This window comes from Ambystoma mexicanum, chromosome 6q (genome assembly GCF_040938575.1).
Source record: "Ambystoma mexicanum isolate Mex_15411 chromosome 6q, UKY_AmexF1_1, whole genome shotgun sequence".
Classification (NCBI taxonomy): domain Eukaryota; kingdom Metazoa; phylum Chordata; class Amphibia; order Caudata; family Ambystomatidae; genus Ambystoma; species Ambystoma mexicanum.
The window spans coordinates 1,041,378,219-1,041,402,233 of NC_090937.1; the positions used below are offsets into that span (position 1 = coordinate 1,041,378,219).

The 24,015-nt window shown below is 45.6% G+C and overlaps 1 protein-coding gene across 2 annotated transcripts in view; it reads left to right on the top strand.

The window, feature by feature from the left end:
* MTMR7 (myotubularin related protein 7) overlaps positions 1 to 20,072 on the top strand; it is a 591,157-nt gene extending 571,085 nt beyond the window's left edge. For both annotated transcript variants that reach the window (XM_069631578.1, XM_069631577.1), the window contains exon 14: positions 6,028 to 20,072. In XM_069631578.1, coding sequence (XP_069487679.1) covers positions 6,028 to 6,390 — 363 coding nt within the window. In that variant the 3' untranslated portion in view covers positions 6,391 to 20,072. The remainder of the gene's footprint in view (positions 1 to 6,027) is intronic.
* Positions 20,073 to 24,015: the final 3,943 nt, after the last annotated feature.

Genomic DNA, 24,015 nt, shown 5'->3' on the forward strand with positions numbered 1-24,015 from the left:
AATTAATCCGGTGGCTGTCAAATTGGAATTGCCTTCTCATATGAAAATACATCCAGTATTCCATGTCTCCCTACTAAAACCAGTACAACCAGAAACCCGATTGACCAAACTCCCAGAACCTGTTCTAGTGGATGGAGAACTTGAGTTCGAAGTAAAGAACATCCTAGACTCCAAAATCTCCAAATCTAAGTTATACTACCTGGTTGATTGGAAAGGATACGGCCCCCAGGAAAGGTCTTGGGAACCCTCAGAACATGTCCATGCACCTCGTCTGGTCAAAAAATTCCATCTAAATCACCCCGACAAGCCAAAACCCCCGGAGAAGACACGCTTGGGAGGGGCCTTGAGGGGGGGTGCTGTCATGATCACTGCTTCCAAGGGGCTAGGACCAGCCCAACGTCCTTGGAAGCAGGCCTCAAACCTTCATCCTAGGCACCAGCCGGTCCCCATTGGGACCTTTTGGACCTTGTCCTGGCGCCGGTGGCACCAGGCTCATCAAAATCACTGGTCCCGGCACTGGAAGCGCCGGGCTCATAACATGTATAAAGATGCTTGGGTGGACTTACCTGCAGCAGACCATGCTGCTTACTTACCAGCCATATGGGAATCCTCTACGAGCCGGGACTAGTTTCTTACCTGGGTGGGGCAGGCTCCACTCCCTGGATACAACACTGGAACTCTTCTAGAACAGGAACTCTTTTCTTTCCTGGGCGAGGCAGTGGAGGAAGCTGCCTCATCACTCCAAGGCTATTTAAACCACACCCGATTGATGCAACGTGCTTCGCGTTATTCTGCATCTGCAGCAGAACGCTCACTGTGTCGGTTCCAGTCTTCATTCTTCCGATCCTGAACCTGTGAGAACAAAAGCTTACCTTTCTTGTATCCAGCCTTCAGAAGCACCTGCAAAGACAAAGAAACAACAGGTTAGCACAGCAACCTTCACTCGCAGCGCTTTCCTCACCGCCATTATAAAAGCCTGTGAAGACAAAAGCATAATTATTCCTGTGGGGAATTTACTTACCGGCACCCCTCAAATTCCGGTTTTCATCAACGCTGCATTCCTGCACCTGAAAGAGAAAAGGAGAGACATTAGGCAGGCTATTACTCACGCGCCATCGCGCCCTCCACAATTAGGCGCCTCCAAATACCCCAGTGTTTTCCAGAGTCTTTTCAGCATCCAAACTCATACCTGCAAAAGAAAAGAGACAATCGGAGTGCATTTCGAAAGCAGGCAACAGGCACTTACTTACGCACTCCCAAGCGCTTCATTCCTATGCGCTGGCTCGAACTCCGGCTCTCTTCAAACCACCATATTCCGCCTCAAGAGCCCTGCAAGACAAAAGGCACCATTTGAAAAGAACATTATACAGAGCCCTATTCCATACTAACGTGCCCACGCACCTAAAGACTGTAATGACATTAAAGGTGCCCGGAAACTCACCGTTCGTGCAGATAACGACGGTCAGCAATCCTCTGAAGTCAAGAGGCCTAGGTTTCAACCCAGTGAAGGAACTGGTAACGGCACCCTGCACCAGACGCAGATGGAGAGTCCAGCATTCACGTATCTAAGGTGAGCACGTTGACCTTGGGGCTCCACGGAAAAGTGAGAGGGGGAGAGAGAGAGACATCCGACAATCCCAGGTCATTAACCCCATATTCTTTCACCTGCAGACATCTTACTCTTTGAGTTAGACACACAGTGCGAAGAGGCCCAGCCCCGGAAGCCAATCGAGTCCTGCACTTCACTTTTCAAGATACAGTTACCACCCTGCCAAGACCCGCGCCTCCGTGGGAATCAGGTGAGCGTTACAGTTAGCACTCAGGGCTCTGAAATACGTCGCTGTATTCTGATTGGGTGCGTATGTGTTGATTATACTTATCTCTCTGTTCTCTACTAATCCCCTGAGTATGACCATGCTCCCATCCGCTTCAGCAGTTTCCTGCAACACATGGAAGGGGACATGTGGGGCCACCCAGATTAGGACCCCTCTAGCATAGGCGGAGTATGTTGAGCCCACCACCACTCCTTTCCATTTCCTCTTAATCATACCCAGTCTCTCTTCTGTCAAATGAGTCTCCTGTAATAGCGCAATGTCTATCTTTTGTCTGCGCAGGTAGAGCATAACCTTATTTCTCTTCAAATAACTGTTTAGACCCCTGACATTCCACGTGATCATTTTAAGGTCCCCCATGGCCTGATATTATACCCACCCCGGCCGCGCAATCCCCCACTCTGACTCGTTCTCCGCTATTTAGGCTTGTATCCCAGTTCAAACTTCCCCTAACTACACACACCCCAAACACCCCTCCCTCCCCCTTATCCCGCTCAACCACACCCAACTCCCCACACCTTCCGCCCCCCAATCTATCTCCCAACCCCGCCCTCCCCTTCCACCACCTGTTGCCCAGCTCCATCCCTGGATCTCAGGCTCCCCCGCATCTAGCACTTTCTGGCTTCTGTCTGTACTCGATGCTCCGCAGGGTAAGGCCGCCCTAATGGCTAGCCTACTAGGACCAGTATGGGGGGATAGGGTGCTCGCGTCCTGCCACTCCTATTCGCTATAAGCTCAACACACTTAACTATACAATTAACACATATATACACTGTGCTATATTCAAGTCTTTATGTTTGCCCAAGTCCGTGGGATCTGCTTCAGGTGCCACCTGTACCCAGTGATACCCCTCAGCCAGAGCCATCACCCGCCATACTAATGGATACTCCCTGCACATCATATCCCGCCACATGTAATGTCCCGAACACTTATCGTATTACTCTCGAGCTTGATCCGCCTCCTGTTCCGGACAACCCTGAAGGTCTAGCCAGGCCGTCGCTTCTTCGGGAGTGTGGAAAAAAAACATCTTGCTCTTGTGGATCACTTTTAATTTCGCTGGGTACAGCAGCATATATTTGATCCCCGCTGCACGGGGTTATGGGATTATAATAACCAGTTACATAGCTGTACTGCTGCCTTTGGACCAGCATTGTGTAATCTGGATACGCCGTGGTGGTGCACAAAGCCCTTTCGATGTTTCCTCCTTTGCGGAAGTATTCCAAAATCGTCTCGCGATCCTTATAGTTCAGTATTTTCGCTATAATCGGCCGGGGGGGTGCCCCCGGTTGTGGCCTCCTCATGAGGGCTCTATGCGCCCGCTCAACGGTGAAACCTTGCGAGAGTTTTTCGGCCCCTATTTCTTGCAGAAGTAAGTTCTCGATGTAGTCTGTGGGATCACGGCCTTCTTCCCCCTCTGGAAGGCCGACCACGCGAATGTTGTTCCTCCTTGCTCTCCCTTCCGCCTCCTCCGCACGATTCTCCAAATTAACGACCTGCTGTTTCAATATGTGAACCTCCTTTGCGTTGTCTGTGCCGGTGTCTGAGTTAATTTTCACTGTACTTTCCAAACTGCTCGTTCTCTCTGACAGTGTCCTCACATCTTGTCATAGTAAGGCAACGTCAATGCCTACGGCATCTATTTTGGCCTCCAATGCAGTGCGTAGGTCCGCCATTGCTGCCCCCCATGAGTCCCTCAGCTCAGTGATAGCTGCTAGAATCTGATGGTTTTCCGTAGCTACAGTGCACTCTGCTGCTGTCGTTGGCATTCCTTTAAGCACGGTGGTCGCCGGGGAGAGCTGTGACTTAGCAAACGTTTCCAAAGTGGGTTGTTTATTTCTGGTCTTGCCCACGGCCCCCCGCCCAGCCATCCCGCTGGTTCAGATGCTTTTCCAGGTCGCTCGGCCTCCGCTGCAGCAGTTTCGTTACACCGCCGTGGTGCAACTTCAGAGTGCCCTCACCAGTCAGGTCAGATGGCCACAAGGGCACTACGTGAGGTCATGCCCACTAGGCTCGTACCCAAACACACCATGTCCTTGTACAACACAGTTTATGCCAATGCGTGTTAGGGCGCACCCTATCCTGCTCATCCGACTCCCGTGGCCCTTTCACGACTACGCACTTATTGTGCTCAGTCTCCCATGGCCTGCGCAGTCTTGCAGTACCGATTCACTCCTTATGGCTCACGCGGCATCACGTGCCAGTGTCTTAGCCTCTGCACGTGCCTTCGCTCTTATCGTTGCATCTGCATTCATTTCGTTGGATAAAGGCACAATAGCCACCGTTGGCGCCCACACAGCAGCCCCTAAGCCCCACTCCAGGGCCGCCACCAGCAGTCTCTCACAATGTTCTCCGTTCCCTGTGGCACAACCACTTGCCGGCTCTGCACTCCGGACTGCACTGTCCGTCCTGTGCACACACGATGCCTCCGCCCTCCACTTCTAGGGCCGTGGCGTTAAAAGCTCGGGCGCCCACCATTCCCTTTCCAAGGCCCCACGTAGCCTTTGCAGCTTATCTCCTCTGCGACAGGGGGCCCCCGCCACACTTCAGTGCCTTTTCGTTCACTGCAGCAGGCCCACCTCAGCGCGATCCGACGTCTCCGCGCACGGCCTCCCCTCGCGAAATGGAACAGCACGCAAGGCGGATGGCCTTCCTGGGTGCCAGTATACAATGTAACCAGCCCCCACTGTCACTCTTGTAGTTGTTGCAGCGTTCCGCTGGGCGTCCCAATTCGCATCAGCTTCGGCAGTCACCGGCCACAAAGTATCACGGGCTCCTCGCACACTGCAGCCCGTCTCTTGTAGCATTACACATTAGCCGAGCGCGCGTTGCCAACTTTTCTTTAAACGGAGCCCCCTCCGGTACAGTGAATTTGCTGTATGCAGTCGTGCCGGCGATCAAACTGCTCTCAGAATTCGACGCCTTTGTCCGCCGCCATTTTGCTTGACTCCGCGTTTCACCAGGCGATTCTCATAATGCTCACATCTCGGTCATCTCCACTCCACGCGAGCCGTGCTTCGCTCTGTTGGTGGAGGGCAGCTTCCCACGCCGTCTCATACGTTTTCAGTAATATTCGGATCGCAAGTGCGCTAATAACAGGATCGATGTCGGATCTATCGGAGCAGCCGCATCGGAGCACGTCCTACTCCATGGCTGGCAGGCCAAGCCCCACACAATGAGGTTAAGGATTTTTCCCCTTTCGGTGGGCTGGGGGATGTGTTGTCTGAGGTTGGAGCAGTTCAGGATGTTTTTCAAGAGTGTGAAAGAGATATCGATGATTGAACCCAAGTGAATAATGGACCACCTAGAATGTTTATAGCACGGTCTTGCCAGAGAAATATAGGGAATGAAGCAAGAGTGTGGTAGAGTAGGTGGGAATGTGATGTTTTCACAGAAATAAGAGCCTTTGAATGTAATAATTAAAGAACAGGACAATATATTTTGAGAGTCCACATGAAAGGAGGCAGTTAAAGGTGATTGCAAGGCCACCACTGGTTTTATGTGGGCTGTGAATATTATTGGACTTTTGATAACCAGGAGGTCAAAAACAGAAGTATAAGGGAGCCATGTTTCAGTTAAGAGAATGTCAAAGTTCTGTTGCAGAATTTATGTACTGTTATAGCAATAATTACCTGTTTTGGGGTCTGGACCAGGTGGTAACGGGGGTCGCGTTAATAGGCTTCAGCACAACTAGTGCATTTAACTTTGTTCTCCAAACTGTTACCACCTGGTTCAACCCCCATAATGGGTGAATATTGCTGTTAGCACCCCAAGGCAGACCCTTGGGGTACTTGCAGCAATACAAAAAGCAAAATACATAGGCGCCTTGAGCATGCAGCTTATAGAAACAATAGGAAGTCCCACATGTTGCCATGGAGATGGATGGCAGGATTGCCCTTGGGAGATGGCGGTGCCAGTTGAGAGCCGCAAAAGTGTAAAGATTAAGGGAAGAGGGAGGAAGGTCGCAGACAGCAGAGGTGGGAAGCATGAAGCTGCGAGCAACGGATCAGCAGAGGCTGGCAGCTGGGCAGGTGCTTTCAGCACATGACTTGCTCCAAACCTGCACTTGGATCTTGAGATTCAGCCTGGTTTTGAAACATGATTTGCTGGTTCACCGTCCAGGGTGCTAATGCATTATTCACTTTATAATTTATAATTACTGTTATTTCATAATAAGGTTTTCTGTTTATATCTGCAGCGATTGGCTACACTGACGAAGCTACAGCTAAATTACACCAATGTTAAATGCAACCAGCAAGATGGCGGCAAGAAACTCGGACTGTCTACTTCAAACAACATTTTGGCCAACACTCCCCAGGATTACAGTGGATGTTTGAAATCATTTCCATCCCGCAGCCCTTCACAAGGAGAGCAAGACCCAACCCTGCTTTTGATCCGTAACCACCGTAAATGTTCTGACACAGATCTTTCAGCTAACAGCGATCAGGAGTCTGGAGTGGAGGACTTGAGCTGCAGGTCGCCAAGTGGTGGCGATTCTTTACCCAGTGAAGACAGTGGCAAAGACCCAGATTTTGATGAAGCCATCTTTCTCACTGCTTAGGACTGCTACACACATCAGCATAAAGACTGAACATTTGTAGCAAGTGGACAGGTTCCAAATCCGGGCTGGTGCAATCTTAACTTGCAAATGCATTGGGATGTAGATTGTCCAATGAGATTTAGTCTGTATTTCCTTTGGCATATTCCATACATATACAAACATATATGCTAAATAACTGTAAAGCTGTTGACCCATATGTTATGCAAGGATGTGGCCAATATGGACATTCTTTTAGTCCAAATAGGTGATTCATACATGCATATTATGAGCACATGTTTTTTAAATTAACTAAACGGACTGGTTTAGAAAATGTATTTTAATGCATGGATTGCCAATTCAAACTGAGAAATAAGTTAGTGAAAGGTGCACAATTTCATGAAAACATGAAATTAGGTCATTCATTCCAATTTCATTGGGAGCCCTATTGTCATTAATAGTACCTCTTCATGTGTTTGCCCATGATAACATACATTTTAAATATGGTAAATGTTTAGATTGTATCTCTTTGCCAATTTATTGATTTCTTGTTGTTTATTTTTATTTATTTTTTAAATGTATAAAGTGCACAAACGGCCTGAGGGCATCGATGCGCTGTTACACGAAGGCAACTTAGTTACATGGAGCATAATGGCAGCACAGAGCACACTGTTTTGGAAGGATTGTAGTTTCCCCAGTTTTTTTACTGACGTGCCAGCAAAGACGACGTTGCAGTAGTCCAGTTGGGATCTAATTATGGCTCTAGCTATGGTGAGGCAGATTTCCATAGTCAGGAAAGGTCTGGCTGCATTAAGAAGTTAAGAGTGATAGGCTGTGGGTACCCAATGGTGTTAACTTGCCTAGACATGGAGAGGTTGGAGTCTAGGTAGACTGCAAAGGTTTTGACAGCATGAGATACTGTGATCAATCAAAGGTATTGGCTGTCCAATTTCTTTAAGGTTTCAGTGGCTCCGATCAAGAGAAGTTCTGTCTCTGTTCAAGTACAGCCCATTCTCTGCCATCCAGGATTGGATGGTGGAGTAGGCAGCATTTAGGGTCTTGGCGTCAGACTCATAGGCACCAGCTAAAGGGAGGAGGACTTGTGTGTCATCCGCGTTGTTAGTATATGTGATGCCTAGTGAGTCGAGAATGTTGAAAAGTGGTCTGGTGGAGATGTTTTATAGAGTAGGGGATATGCAAGAGCCCTGTGGCCCTCCGCAGTGGATGATGTCAGGTTTAGCACAAGCGTGGTCTGAGAAGACTCTCATGGCTCTGCCCTGCAGGAATGATGTGATCCAGGCTGTGGCTTTGGGGGAGAAATGTGTTGTCGTTGAGAGGTCATGGCAGAGCATTTTATGGTCTACAAGGTCAAAAGCCGGTGAGAGGTCCAGGAGGAGGAGTAGAGCAGGTTTACCGGAGTCCCGGACGTCATCCATTTGGTTTTTTAAGTCGAGTAATTCTGTTTCGGTTCCGTGGCTGGGGCAAAAGCCAGACTGGCGGAAGCCGAGGAGGCTATTGGCTTCGTGGAACTGTTGGACTTGTAGGTAAGCTGCTTTGTCCAGTATTCTTAGCAAGAATGGCACAGTGGCCTCTAATTACCGGGGAATGTTGGGTCCAGTGAGGGTTTCTTTAGGAGGGGGTGAACCCGTGCTTCTTTGAGGCAGGCTGGGACAGACCTGGCCGTGATAGAAGCATTTACGAAGGCATCAAGGAAGGATGCAAGTGTGCTAGCGCACTCCTTGATGGGTGGGGCCAGCCAGATGTCCCCTTTACAGTTGTAGGGCTTGATGGTATTCATGATGTTGATGACATCCAGTTCATTGACCACCTTGTAGGAGAAGAGAGGGAAAGCCATGCTAGCTTCATGAGGTGGATGAAGTGGCGAGGGATGGACCAGTGACTGTTGGTTGGCTATGATTTTGCTGTCTAGGGTGTCTAGTTTGCTTAGCATGGCTGATTGAATGCCATTGCACCAGGCTTCATCTTTGGTGTTGGGTCGGGGGAGTAGGTGTTTCGAATTCTCTGAAAATGGAGAAGATCTCTTTGGTATCTGATTTAGCATTGGTAATCCTTGTGTTGAAGGAGCTGTATTTCGCTAGAATGATTGCTTTTTTACATTCCCTGGCGAGTTTGAAAAACTCAAGCTTGGCTGAGTTGAGGTGATTTGCTTGCCAGATGGTGAGTGCTATCCGATTTTTGGAGCAGAGTTCTTGTAGTCTTGGACGTCAAACAGGCAATGTGTCGGGGTCATTGAAGAAGGGGGGGTCTGAAGGCTGGCCCTAGTAGGTGAGGTAGGAGCCTATCTTTAGTGAGTTGGTGAGTGCTCCCGATGAGAGCAGGTGGTAGGCTGGTGAACTTTCTTGGTGGTGATGATTTCAAACAGGATGATGTAGTGGTCTGTCCAGGGGGAGTTAGCCTTGATGATGAGTGGGCAGTTATAGTGAGCTAGCCAGTCTAGGGTGCGGCCCTTGATGTTGGTAGGGTCTGTTATAGAGTGTATGAAGCCTAGGGTTTCAAACGCATTGTGAAATGATTGGGCAGAGGCGTCTTTGGGATCTTTGAGGCCAAAGTTGCGGTCACCTAGGAGGATGGCCTTAGTTGATTTTTTAGGTTGTTGGACAGGAGGTGTATCAAGGCGGCCTGAAAATCGGCTATGGGTCCAGGGCGTCGATAGACAATGTGGAGGGAAATGGTACAGTTTGGAGAGGTGTTAAGTTTGAGGAGTAGGTAGTCAGTGTTGCTCTCCACTGTCCTTTCCACCTTTCTGATGGGGATGGACTCATTCAGCTATCATGGCAACACCACCTCCTTTTGAGTGTGGGTGCTCCTGTCTGAATATGGTGTAGCCGGAGGGGAGTGCTAAGGCAAGGGCTGGGCCAGAGGCTTCAATGAGCCAGGTTTCTGTTTGAGGGTCATAGGTGATAATATACTATTAGTTACTTTTGGGGGATATCAGGAATATTGGAGAACAATAATACTAGAACACAAAACCTTTTAGAGTATACGGCTGCTACCCAGTGGTGTTGGATTTCAATTCAACAAATCATAATCAATACTAGAGGCTGGTACTTTTTATATTTATAGAATATGGCCTACGGTCTGGTTTGCTGGCCCTGTATAGACATTGACATACTTTCTCCCAGCTTGACAACCTTCCTCACTGATGTCAATTATAGAGGTTTATGGGTAATTGGAGACTCTAAACCATGTTCAGCTTCAACCAACGAACAAAGCGAGAAAGTATGGTCTCTATAGAATAATGGAATAAATGATGGTACATCTAAATCTGTATGTTCACTTTGAACAGCAAGCCCAAATATAGAACCACAGATTTTCTTTGTTTTATAAAATAAAAAGGAAAGTCGTTTCTAAAGGGGGTGGAACAGCAGTTGTGTGGGGCTTTCACCCAAGTAATCTTTGAGTGGTAAAGTAGCCAACAGGATGCAATTAACTTATAAAAATATTCTTTCATTAGATACATGTCTGATCACAACAAACTGCCTACCTGCCTTTAGCCCTACACGTTTGGTTGCTATACAGCAGGACACTGAAAATGAGTATCTCTTATAAGTAAAGATATAACTATGTCCATAGGTATGTGGGCTTCTGTTAGAGAACTGTTGTGTTGGCTTTAGCAGACACCACCTGACTGCATGGCTGTCACCCAGATAGAATGAGACAAACATAGATTGACACAGAGGGAGAAAAAGGACAAGAAAAAGTAATGCACAGACCACTACTAGTAAATTCATAGTACCATATATCCTAAATGAATTTGAGAATCATTAATTGTTGAATCGTCTAACAATAAATGTGGTGTGGGCCCACAGTGTAGCAACACAATTTTCCAGTGTCAATCCTTCACAAACTCAGTCAGACCCTACAATATTTGGTGGTCAAACAGATTTAAGTGCCTGAAGAAAGACTGGACAAAGAAGTTCTGTATTCTTTGCACATGAAGTTGAAGAACGTTTACCAAACCTCTGTACATTTGCTCATCTATTATGTTTGCTGGCTGTTCAAAGGCCAAGGTTTTCCAGTTATTTTGCAACCATAGTTTCATGTTGGGTGACGCAGAGCACCCTGAACACGAACAAGCACTCATTTTGCTGCAAGCAAAATAGAGGTTACAATGTTCCCCTTGGCAGACAAAGTGAATGTAATTGTTTTTTTCGTAATCCAGCAACACTTCCTGGATACCATAGAATTGTGCCTATAAGTTCAGGGATACAATGTTTCTCTGTTAGCATCGTAATTTGCGACAATCTGTCCATATGTGACTCCGTAAAATGTTTTAAAGTGTTTTTACATTAATTTGTCGACCCTCTCTTTGTGTGTAACATATATTGATGATCTTTTAGCCCTTTTCCAGACAGCTTCCCAATCTTCATCAGAGAATTGTGATCCTAATTGGACACCCTTTTGATTTTTTTCGTTTCCTGGAATGCTGGGATTAAATCCCCAGTGTTTGCATGAATCGCCCACTTTGTTATGGGATTATAATAACCAGTTACATTATTGAAGGCATTCTAACCTATGTGACGGGGCTCGCAAACAGGCCCTGTCAAATGGGGGGGGGGCACCCAACCCAAACGGGGTGCCCCACCTCTCTTTACTGGCATCAATGGCCCTGAAGCAGAGAAAGATGCCAGCAGTAGTGGGACGACACACTGCAGGAAACAGCCCTCTGCCCGAAAACCAAGGGACAGCGCGAGTGGCACAACACCGGTAGCCTCATGTTGGAGGATGCTGAGAAGTATTGCTGTGACCCAAGGGGTGCAGCAACTCTCACAACATTGGCTGGCAAGAGATGCGACCCAGCAACCTTGGAGCAGGGGGAGCGGCAGTCAGAACAACACTGGTCACCCCAGGAGGAAGAGGGAATTGGTCCGCTAGCCCACCAGGGATTGTTTCAAAAGGGGAAAGGCCCTATGAAACAGGGCCCCATTAAACCACCATGGAGGTTTGAAAGGGGGGAACAATCCTCCAGTGAGGTTGTGGCGAACAGTTGGTCTTGAAGAGCCGACATAGGCTCCATGTGAGAAATGCAGCCGGATCCATGTTGGAAAGGGGCAGGGCCTATCAGCCCACTTAAGCCTGCCCATGGCCTTCCCCTGTCACTCCCAGAGAGTAAGGTAAGTGATTGGACAGGGTGAGTAGCCAATCCTGGGGGGATATAAGGAGGTGCGTGTGAATGTGTAAGTGTGGAGTAGTTGGGTGAGGACAGGAGGCGGTGGAGGAACTTCAAGAGACCACAGAAGGAAAATCGCTTGGAGTGCAGAGGTTATCGTGTATTTATTTGTATTTATTGTTTGCTTTTTAGGCACTTATACAATAAGAAAATACTGTTTCAAAGTTAAGGAGGGGGTCTGTGGAGTGTACTTGTAATAAAGAGGAGAGTGTGAGTAGAAGGGTTAGAGTGAGAGTGGAATAGCGATAGTGTTAGAGGTGGTATTAGTAGTTGGGAGTGAGGAAGCAGGAGTAGCGGGTGAAGGAAAAAGTTGGAGTGGTAGTCCCTCTCTGAGAGCAAGAGAAAGTTTAATTTTCACTGTATCCCCTATTGCAGGAAGAATACTGCTTCTTTCAGTACTATCCCGATCATGTGCTTCTTTGTTTCTCAACTGGCTAAACCTGATGTTACTAACAACACACTCCAACATTTTTCCCATTGCAGTGCCTCTGCCCTTCCAGGGTGGTACAAGCTTAGTATTGGCTTTCCTGCTTCTACTAATCTCAAAAGGAGAGACTCCTGTTGCACAGTGAGGGGTACATCTGTGAGCAACAATTGCATCTATCACCGCTTTCTCCCAGTCTCTGCCATGGCTTATTTCAGAACTTTGTTAAAGAGTTCTACAACTCCATTGGTTTGGGGATGGTAAATGGTGCTTTTTCTGTGTTCAATGGAGTTCCTCTGACAGTAGTCCTCCATTTCCTTTGATCTAAACTGTTACCCATTGTCAGTCACAATAACTCTTGGGAAACATTCCCGCTCACAAATTTCTTCAGAAATCTCAACCCACCAAGTTAGTAAATCAATGACTGCTAGGCCAAAAAAATCACATTCCTTTGCTCCACACAGGACCCAACACTTCCATTCCCAGTTTGTCCTGTGGGCATTCTGGAATATCTGTGATAACCATGGGATATTTAGAACTCACACACACTGCAAAGGATACACTGCCTGACAGTCCTTTCGATCTGCAGGTCACAGCCTGGCCACCAGTAGTCACGCTTTATCCTCTGTTTGGTTTTAATGATTCCTTGATGACCTTCATGGCCAAGGCTCATCAGTCATTCACGAACCTTAATTGGTGGAATATATTTTTCCACACGCATTATCATCTCTCCTTGGACACACAGATTGTCTATTACATTCCAGAATGGTAAAAGACCCAATTCTTCAAAACAATTCTTCCTCTTGCAGAACCGGTACTGAGGTTATTGCCAAAACTACTTCTGGGTCCTTCTCTTCATCGTTTAATTCTACTACGGTTGTCAGCCTAGAAAGACAGTCTGCCACAAAATTCTTTGCTTCTGTTAGATATTTTACTGTGCAATTGTATTCTGGCAGTTGAGAGACCCATCTCCTGATATGTCCTGATACTTTATCCAGGCCTGTTGACATGATTATTTCCACCAAAGACTTGTGGTTGATGCAGAACTCGAAATTCATGCCCCAGATGAAATTCTTGAATTTGTCTGCAGCCCATTTGATAGCCAATGCTTCTTTTTCGATAGTGGCATAGGACTTCTCTGCTGTTTTCAGTAACCTGGAGGCAAAGGCTATATGAGATTCCTTCCCATCTTCTTCTTGTGTAACAAATGTGCCTAGACCAACATTGCTGGCATCAGCCATTATAATTGTCTTCCTTTTGCATTGCAGGAGCTTTCGCCAAGAATGGATTCAAACTCTTCTTCACACGCTCTGCTCCAAACAAATATGCTCTTCCCTTTGGTAAGCTCACGCATGGATGCAGTGTGTTTTGCAAAATTGCGAGTACTTTTTGAGTAGTACTCAGCCATCGCTAGAAATGTTCGAACTTCTTTGCCTGACCTTAAAATGGCAGTACGCACATAAGAACGTTGTAGTGTCTACAGAGTTGCCTGTCCTTAAAATGGCGGCCGTGAATTCTCGTAAGACTTCATTCTTATCTAAACCATTGTCAGCTGTTTTCTTTTTTCGGATCCTGATCCTCAATTCAGTGACGCTATGGAGAGCTTGCTTGCACGCGCTGCATCTGCATTGCATGTCCTAGCCACACACTGGTGAATTAGCTACTCCTGGCTACTCCCGCTGTGCTGTCGCTCAATTCTTTGGTAAGCTGGGAGTGGAGCACTGTCCTTCATTTCCAAACGCTTGGGGGCTGCGCTGTTGGGGCAACAATGTCTCACCTGTGTTGACGCTTGAGGGACACTCTCAGGTCCTGCTTCCAGTCAGCTGGAGAAGTAAGGTCAGTGCGCTCGGCGGGTGGCTATGGGGCTCTGGGCTTAAATATATCCTATCGTAGCCCCTTTAATGGTGAGCATTATATGGGAGATGAGGCGAGGCTGATAACGGGATATTTATTATGGGAAATTACAAGGTAAATAAGTGCGTCTGTACGGAGCCCCGCTAGGCTTTGCCCTTCTTCTCTCTCTCCAACCGCCAGTCGCTCACGTGCTCCTCCTCCCCCTGGATCGCTCCGGTCAGCTCGTGATTTAGCACACAACGCAGAGGTGACATACTACAGGCGAGCAGGACTCCATATTCCTGGGAGTCTAGAGAGAAGAAAATGGGGAGAGTTGGAGAGTGACAGTGAGTGGGAGCGTGGGAGTAGTTTTGGCATAGATTAATACCAAGATTGAAACGGGAGGAAGAAGATTAAAAAGGGATAGGTATGAAAGTTTATGCATGGAGCGAGTGTGACACAGGGCGAATGAAGGCACCTCTCACTACTCCCTGACAGTAGTAAGTGGGAATAGGCAAAGGAGAGGTAGAGGTTCCCTAGGGAGCCAGATAGCAGACGACTTGGGGAAAACACCTGAAGTGAGAAAGAGAAAGACAGATTGTGGTTACTGATCCTCTTAGGGATTTATGGTTTAGGGAGGTGGGAACCAAGACTGGGGCAGAGCAGAGAGAGGGCCAGCCCCAGCGCCAGTTCCACTAAGATCCCAACACCCCTGAAGAACTTTGAGATTAACAGCCATTCTGACCACTTTTATTTCAATAAACACCCTTGGTCTTTCTTTCAGCATGATTCTTTGTGACGGGACCACCCTGGCACACAAAGGTAACCTGTCAGTTTCTTTGAGTTTATAATATTACTAACACTACTGAAAGGATTTCACCCTCTCCTCAACAACCATTTCTGATAGATACTTATTTTCCTTCCGTCTTACAAAAGCACGGGGTAAATTCTGGCTTTCACCCCCCCCCGGGTGGGCTGGACATGGCCGGGAACGCCCACAGCCCTCAGTGAGGAACTCCTCACTTCGCTCTGGGTCTAACATGGCTCGGACTGGTGGGGCGTTACCGGTAATGTACACCCGCCCCTCCCCCCCCCCCTTGCCATGGAGTGAAAGACATATTATATGGAAAGTCCAAACATTTGAGTGCAGGTTTATATCGTAGGAGTGAATCATCCTGTGCTTTAAGGAGGGAAGTTTAGTAGCCAGCACTCATTTAGTATTTACTGGCCTCAGGTCTTGGCTGTCGAATTTCTCAATTCAGGAGAAAAGAACAACTTTTCTGTACAAAAGGAACGTGTAGTGACACTACAATATTTCTTCCATAGCCATGAAGACTTCTGTAAATGCCTGTGCCAGCAATTGCACATTTAGGTCTTTTATCTGCGCGGCACCAGAGTCTACTGGAAGTTTGCCCTGCAAGTTATGTGCATCTCAGTGACTGATTGCTGCTTTCAGAAACCTGGGGATTCGGAGGTGTAACCTGAGCCGCTACACTAAGAAAAACCACACAGCATTAGCGTTGCCTTTTGGCGCAGCGCTTCTTTATGGAAAGTCGCACCCAAGATGATGGCACCCACTGCGTGTGGTCATTGTGGTAAATATCGACCCAAGACTGAATCTTGCTGGCCCACATTGCTTCTCTCAAGGATTATGTACACTGTCATTCAAGGACCTTCTGCTGGGGCCCCATGTGATGCTCATGGTACATAATGGTACATAATGTTGCAATCTTGTTGAGCAGAGAAGTGGAGTCTGACATGTGAGTTGTTGAGGAATATTCATGGCATGTGGCTGTTTGCCTTGAATGGTGTTGAAATCCATACTTGAGCAGAAGCCCAGGAAGATGTCTGGAAAACCTTTAATGTGGCTGCACTGCACTGGCTTCTTGGATGCAGCCCTAGGATCAGAGGCATCCTCTCCACTCCTTCACCCCCATTTTATAGTTAAGCTGATGACTTGGCTTGTCATACTTGGAGACTGGACACGAAGAAGCAACCTAAAGTCGCATTGTGCATTGTGCATTAGATCTGCAGGACATCTTTCCAAGACAGGTTCTGACTTCAAAGTTGTGCCAGTATTTGCAAACATTACTATTCCTTATTGCTGAGAGGGAGCCTGCATTGTAGTGCTCCTTTCCCATGAGGCTGAATTGTAGTGCTCCTGTCCCTTGTGTCTGGGCGGGCAAAGCCAAGTCGCCAGCTCATTGCTCCCCAAGGACACGTGCAGACTTGGCACAAAAAGGTGAAAGGCCCAAAAACAAAAAAAGCAGCAATAACTAGCAAACCATTTGGTTACTGAAGCACTGTTTGCAACCTCATTGTATGTCTTCAACCTTATGCCCACCCAAAGCATTGCCTCCCCCATCATTGCATTGGATTTGATGACAAAGATGTGATGCCTGGTAAGTTGCAGAGTCTGTGCACTGTCATAGCACATTCTGAGTCTGGGCATTAAGGACACCCGGAACAGTAGCCTCACCTCCCCTGAACCTGAGGATATTGTTTGGACATTGTCCTCAGCAAGTCATCCCCCATAGTCCCTCTGTGATCTGTACCAGGCTCGGAGGATAGCTCGGGGGCAACGCGCTTGTCTTGGAAGAAAGACAACGCAGAGCAACACAAGTTTGAATCCTGGTTCCAAGCTTAGAGAATGGTCCCCGGTGGTAAGAGCATTATAAAAATGAATTAACCCTGTGGTTAGTATGCTGCAGACACGCGGGAGACTTTGGAGACGCCTCATACACATTCCTGTACCCACATCATACTTTTCCTCTTACAGTAAATGTTTGATATCTCTGTATGAGCCTTCCATTATTGCAGGGGTCTGCAACTTTTGGCACTCAAGATGTTTTGGACTACAGCTCCCATTGCACCGGGCCAGCTTAGTCAATGGTGAGGGATCATGGGGGCCACAGCTTGTGGACCCCTGCATATGGTATGGTGAACAGTGTATTCATGTCGCCACTCTTGCTGTCCTCTTAAGAGTTGACCTTGACTGCTCGACCACAGCATCGACTACGTGAGCAAGGGAAAGGTTGTGGCCTCCTGTTTTCCTACGATTAAAACATGCTCCTGTACCTCTAGCAGGCTAAAGTAAATCTGCCTAGAGAGTTGGCGAGTATATTCACCGGTAGATATTTTACATATTTGCCAGCCCATTTAAAAGGATCCACCAGTTTAGTTTCTTTTTTTTACCGGTTTAGGCAAATGCTGAGTATCTCAGACTCTGAGAAAATTAGACCAGAGTCAAATACGGCTTGAACTTGTCTGTCAGTTCTGGCAGAGATTTGTTGCCTTTGGGGTAGAGACTGGAAAGTTATGGTATCTGCAAATGTTGAATGCTTTTGCAATCACTTGTGAAATGTAAACCTTTGAGTGCTAATCTCTGTCATGGGACAAAAGTCGGGCTAAAATGTATTTCAGATTGACGTCACTGTGAGCAGTGGTGTTTGTGTGTGTCTGTGCTTGTGTGCGCGCACACACACTCCAAGGGCACTGAGACAGTTAATCCCCATTATATTGAAGCTGGCTCCTCTGCAAATTGACCCCCTTCCACCATCATGCAGGTCCGGGTTACCAGTTAGGCAAAGTAGGCCCCGGCCTATGAGTCGCACTCCTTCTAGGGGCCCCGCGACAACGGATCAAAATAATATTGATTTGAACTTGAAAGAAAATTACAATCAAGCTTGTCTTGCATCCCAAAAGATAGGAATGACAGACTTGGAAGGGCTTACTCCACACAGTCAAGGTGAACCCCCCACTGCATTCTGCCACATAAATAAATAAACCTATTTGCATTATAGACCTATTTCTTCTAGTTTAATCATGTAACAAGATCTGAAATAAGCGTTCATTTAGAGTGACCTGATGTACCATTAAAGCAAATGTTTCACTTTCAGACATTGCTCCTCTGTTAACAGGGGCTAACATTAAAAAAAGGAGAAGCTGTGATCTTTCAGATAGGTGCTCTTCAGCTAAAATTGAGCAGGTCCATTCATAACAACATAAAACCGGACCCAAGTTAAAGGTTCCACTGTCGTGCAAACCACCAGATTTATTTTGCAAACGATGGTGTTAAGGAAAAAAGATAACAACTTGCTGGGAAACAAAAGCAATTTAAGTGCTGGAATAAGAAATTGAAATAGTGCCTTCACCAACATTCAGATATCCACCAATTCCTGCCTATTGAAGTTCTTGAAATAAATGTTGCACTTAATGGGAAGAATATTAAAATGATCACCTCTTTTTAGAAGTTGCGATGCTTATATAAATGCTGTATGACATGCTACGTGTTTAAAATAATGTACATTTATTTTTTTACTTATTTATTACAATGTATGTTTTATTTATTTACTTTTGATGTTTTGTTCTTTGGATTATAAGTATCCCCATTGCATTTTCGCAATGTTTGATCACTTTTAGACACAGTGATAGTTACCTTTATGTACTTTTTTTTTAACACGGTCCTGTTTTGTGTTTTATGTCAATGTTTTGATTTTCTGAAACGTAGATTCTGCCAAGCAATGCACACTTGTAAGACTTGGTTTAGGCTACGATGAATGAATCAATTGATGGTTTATGAGGTCCATACTTCTGGGTGAATCTCCCCTGTAGTCTTCTTGGGGAATGCCACAGTTTGACATAGTAATAGATAACTCCCCAGCCTGGGGAAGGAGTCTGATTCCAAAGCGCTGCCAAATAACCTTTAGTTTACACAAGTTGGCACTTTCATGTAGGTGACATTCAAGGCAGGAAATGCAGCATATTTAGTACTTTTATGAAATGCATAATTTAAGTGAATGTGTATTCTGAGGTTTGAGGGGGCTCCGAAGGTGTCGCATTCACGCAGATATTTTCCTAATATTCAGCCCTGATGCTTTTGGAGTGACACAAGGGTCTGATTAGTAGGTTTTTAGATTTGGGAGTAGGCCCGAAATCCTTTGGAATTAACAATTAATAGTGCCCTACGAAAACTGTGTAAAGTACAGAAACAACTTGCTTGGCTCGAAACAGCAATGCCATTTTACTTTAGGTAACTCTAAATGACAATCCGGTAGGTCTTTTCACTACTTTCAATTATTGGCAAATGTTAGTAGAAAAACAGTGCATGGCTCTTTTAAATAAATAATTTTGAGTGTCTGCAGAAATATTGTTTTGATTCACAAAGACATGTTGGTGCAGTTTTGTTTGTCATGAATTCGACCTGTTTTGTTGGGGTGGGGACTGCTACCACCACTTTGTCCCCCATCCCACACGCCTACAACCACATACTCATTTACATGCATATGTATGCGTAATTGATCGAATTCAACTAAAACTGCACGAATAAAGTGCAGACTTTAAAAATACGTTTTTTAAAACACATATGATGTTCAAAAGATGTTTATTGTGAACCATGAATGTTGGCTTAGAAAGAATTCCATACTATTAGACCAATTCCATTTGGCTAAACAGGGCAGTTTTTAGCATTGATGGGGAATATTATTAGACCACACACTTTTAAAGTGAGGAGATTTTACAAGTATTATATTGAATATTTCTAATCATATTCAAATATTACGTGGTAAAGGCAAGGTGGGTCATTTTCAATTCAGTAAATCTTTTTCATGTCGACCATGTAGTGGAAAAGTGAATAGTTAAAGGAGAAAAGCTCGTTTAATCTTCACTTGTAAAGTACATTGGTGGAAAGTGTACATGCCCCATGCAATTAATGTTTGTGGGCAGCCTTTACAACGGAGTTCCAAGGAACCCACCTGCTTTTACTCGGTGGACATTTCAGGTGGATTTCAAGGGTTTTCCACCAGCATCAAATACATTCTGGCAGGACACCCCATGGGTTTGGCAGGCGTAGATGGAAAAGCAGCCAGACATGTGAAGTCTGTACTGCTCCCAACATCCAATTGATAAACTGTTGAAAATCCGGCGGATCAGTGTCAATGGTGGTAAAAGCATAGCACCATTCAGACCGATCCACAGGACTTGTAACATGGCCCCCAAGGTGTGTAAAAGCACCAACAGCAAAGCAAACACTGGGTATTTCAAATGGGATTGGGAAACATTTCTGTGCAACCTAGATTTATGGAACATGAGATATTATGCATCTGTTCTATAATGTCTGTAGGCATATTGTAGGAGCTATATGTAATATCAAACACTATATCAGTTAGTTGGGGAATAGATGTCACTTCTAATCCTTTTGTATGTTTAAATAACTCTGTTACCTGTCATATTATGTTGTTTATTAAAATACTAACAATACATTATCTTTGTTGTAATATGTGGTATAACTGTACAGATTGCTTCAGGAAATAAATAACTTCGTTACATGGTCCATTGCAGGTTGATGTCCACTATCTAATCTTTGAATTTCGGAGTTATTTTCATTTATGCTCTTGTATCTACAAAATCTTGTATTAATCTGCTTTCTATTCTGTATGTTTGCAAATGGTGCTCTACTCCTACTTACTGCTACAAACCAAATACCTCATTAATCTCTAGGCACAGTTAGCCTCGGTAAGGTATAATAAGGCTAGGTAATTGAGTAATAATAAATAAAAGGCCCCCCTCCTTGCCTTGGCCACACCTGACAGATTTGGCCCAGGGACCGCTGAAGACACTGGTTCCCCCGCCCCCTCCTACCTGAAAATCTGGGTCGATCCTAGCTTACCCGACCTGGTTGAATGGCTCTGCCATAGAGTGCTCTAGTTTTTAACAAGGCCTTCAGTGCCCATACTCCCAATACGGCCCTCGGCAGGGTCTATAAAGCATAAATATACATCCCTGGATATAAAGACATAAGTGGCCCTAACTATAGTATACAAACGTCTTGCTGTGAGATGGGAATTATTTTAAAAAAAACACTGACTTACATTACAAAGCTAACAACTGAGTTACCATTGCCCCTTGAAACACCATTTCCTGTACAGGCGCATTATAAATACCCAATAAATAAATAAACATTAACTTAATTGGGCAATTGCTTCAAACTTAAGAGGTGTACTGTACAAATATACAAACTGACATTATTACACGGCACTGGAGGGAGTGGTGGGGTCAGGTAGAGTGGATAGGCGATAGAGTAGAGGAAACTCCCTCTTTAGAAAGTAAGTGGAGTTTAGGCAAGTTTGTTCAACCCAACCGGAAGGTGGTGAGTCTTATTGGGGTTACTGTTGAGATGAAGTGTTCAGCTGTACCTCGTGTGCCGGCCTCGAGGAAAATTATCCAGTTTCATGGCTCAACCCCTCAAAGGTTACTGGCAAAAGCCAAGATGAAGCTACCTATACCCCCCTTTCCCCGAGGGTGAGTGCTTTTCCTTCCACAATTCACCTCACTCGGTGGAGCGATTTGTGTTTGGGTCAGGCAATATACCCACAGACCATGAGCACCCTGCATCAAGTGCCACACTTGCAACTAGCTGGGGGAAATAACTGGAGCAGTTTCTCCTCCTCTAAGCAGGGTCCTTTGTTCGAATTACTTAGTAACTATGAGCCCTGTGAATGACTCAACCCATTGCTTAGCGACTACATGGGACTCCATTTATACTTTGGCAACTGCCTGTGAATACTTGTTGGAAGAGATCACTGACTTAGAGATGGATTCAATACACAAGGCACTGGTGCACCCAACGAGGAACCATGATATTACCCAGAACAAAGCAGGGTGGGAGAATTTCTCTGTGAGACAAGGGATCCAACGGGAAGGATTAAGACAATCTCACAGTAGGGGTCGATGAGGTCGAAAGGGGCTTAGAGTCTGCGACTGTGCTCACAGGGGAGGGTGTGTCCGAGGGAGGTGCAGGAAATACGGACAACTGTAAGGAAACAACTGTATCTGAAGTTTGCCCTTTGCCTACCTATCCGGGTAATGGGGATATTGTGTTGCCTGCGGGGGCTAATGAACATCTGGTTTACGAGCCTCCTAACACAGGTCCCTCGGGTGACCTGGGTGTGAATGAGTTGGGGGGAGTTTCCCCCGTTTGGGGTTCTCCCCCATTCGGCTGAGGTAGTTTCCAGCAAGCAACTGCCTAACAAGTTTTCATCTATGCTACTGTCCAACTTGCATATTAGCCTAAATCCTGCTCTTAAAATGTTGGCTGAAAAACAAAATTTGATTGGTGGGGTGCCTGTGGGCCTTCAATGATCTGTCTACTTGGAGGGCTTTTGCTGGGGATCCTTGTCCCGGTCTGATGAGTTGGGTAACTGTAGATGCCAACGATAAAAGATTGGCCAAGATGGATGAAATGATCTCTATTCTGTTTGAATTGTTGACGACCAAACCCACGGTTAACATGGCTCACAGGGTATATATTCACCCCCTGTCCCCAGCTGGTTGTGGTGGCTGACAGCAGTGTGGATATAATGCCTCTTGAACAGTTGGACGTACCTGACAGTCCCTCTTGCTTTGTGGAGGTAATGGCCTGTTTTGAGGCTATAGCCTGCCTTGAGACAAATGGACTGTCGGGACAATTACGAGGGGAAGGTGATGTGGCTGCTGTGGATGGGGATGGTTGGCGAGAGGGAAGAAAAAGGGTAACCCCAGAGGGGCCAAAAGTACTGGTAAAGGAAAGGCTCAGGTTAAAAAAGCGAAAAAACATGCCCAACACTAAGGTAAAGGGGCACAATACTAATTTAAGGGGCATTTTGCATTTCTCTACTGTGAATGGAATGAATGCGCTAAGCAATGTGAAGGGCGTTGCTGCTGATCACTTGGACACAGAGAGACTCTATTGGATGTGGGGAGGGGTGTAGCCCAGCCCCAGCTGCTATGGATGGTATGGGAGAGGTGATAATGTTTAGGGGATGGGGAATATGGTCAACAATGTCACATGGTGTGGGGACCTCACACCAAAACCCAAGTACTGTGTCCCTGTTGCAAGAAAGTTGGGTTGTTGTGTCTTGGTCAGTTGAGTTGGACTCTGTGAATCCTGAGCCTAGCCTGGCCAATAGTTCAGACAGTGAATTTATATATGTTTGTACCGAAAGAAGAATTAATAAATGCATACACGACAACAGTGAGTGAGAGCTATTATCAACTCCATGAAACCCAACTGGTACATTTCTTAAATTACTTTGAGGAGACATGGATAGGGTCACAAACTAGATTCGGCAGGAAAAAAACAAAAGTGAGAATAGACTACTGGAATGCTATACAGCAGGTTTAGAAAAAACTCCAAAAACTAATAAACTGGAGGGCTGGCACCATGGGCTAAATGTGGTGATGGGAAATAGCAAACCAAGCCTTTAGAAATGTATAACAACAATACAGAATGAGCAGGTAAGCAGGAAAAAAAGCATCATTCGTAAAATAAGTGGCAAAAATCTGCATAAAAGTACATCTTAAAGTGTGCAAAACATGAAAGAATTAAGAGAAAGCAGAAAAATGTGACGTGACTATATAACAGGTACAACAGGCATGGCATTCAACATAAACTTTGTAGTCTTCTAAAGTGCATAACAAGGACCATAATGCTGAAAAAACAGGAATACAGCATCATTCGTAAAATAAGTGGCAGAAATCTGCATAAAAGTACATCTTAAAGTGTGCAAAACATGAAAGAATTAAGAGAAAGCAGAAAAATGTGAAGTGACTATATGACAGGTATAACAGGCATGGCATTCAACATAAACTTTGTAGTCTTCTAAAGTGCATAACAAGAACCATAATGCTGAAAAAACAGGAATAAACTACTCAATTCACATATAAAAACAAGTGAGTATAATGTTCATTAGAAAATATAACAGTAAATATTTACTTACAAAGCATGGCGTCCTGAGAAATCACAACAAAATCCAAGGGAAACAGAATACAAATCCAGAAAACATGTAGATTCCACTTACATCTGAACAAAATCCATGCAAAAATAAAAATCCATCCAAAACTAAAAACCATCCAAGAACCAGAATCTAAATCCGAGGAAAAGAGAAAAAATCCCCAAAATCCACAACAAAATGAAGAACAGGACACTTGCAGAACACGAACAGGACTTCCAAATCCATCGGGGGTAAATGAAGGACCTGATGAATGCATGAAGACCCGGATGAATGCACCGCACGATCAGGAATTCCAAATCCATCAAAAAAGAAAAATCCATCCAAGCACCAGGATCCAAATCCAAGAAAAACAGAAAAAAATCCCAAAAATCCACAGAGAAATGAATGACCAGAAACTTGCGTGACGCAAACAGAACTGCTATTAAAAAAGA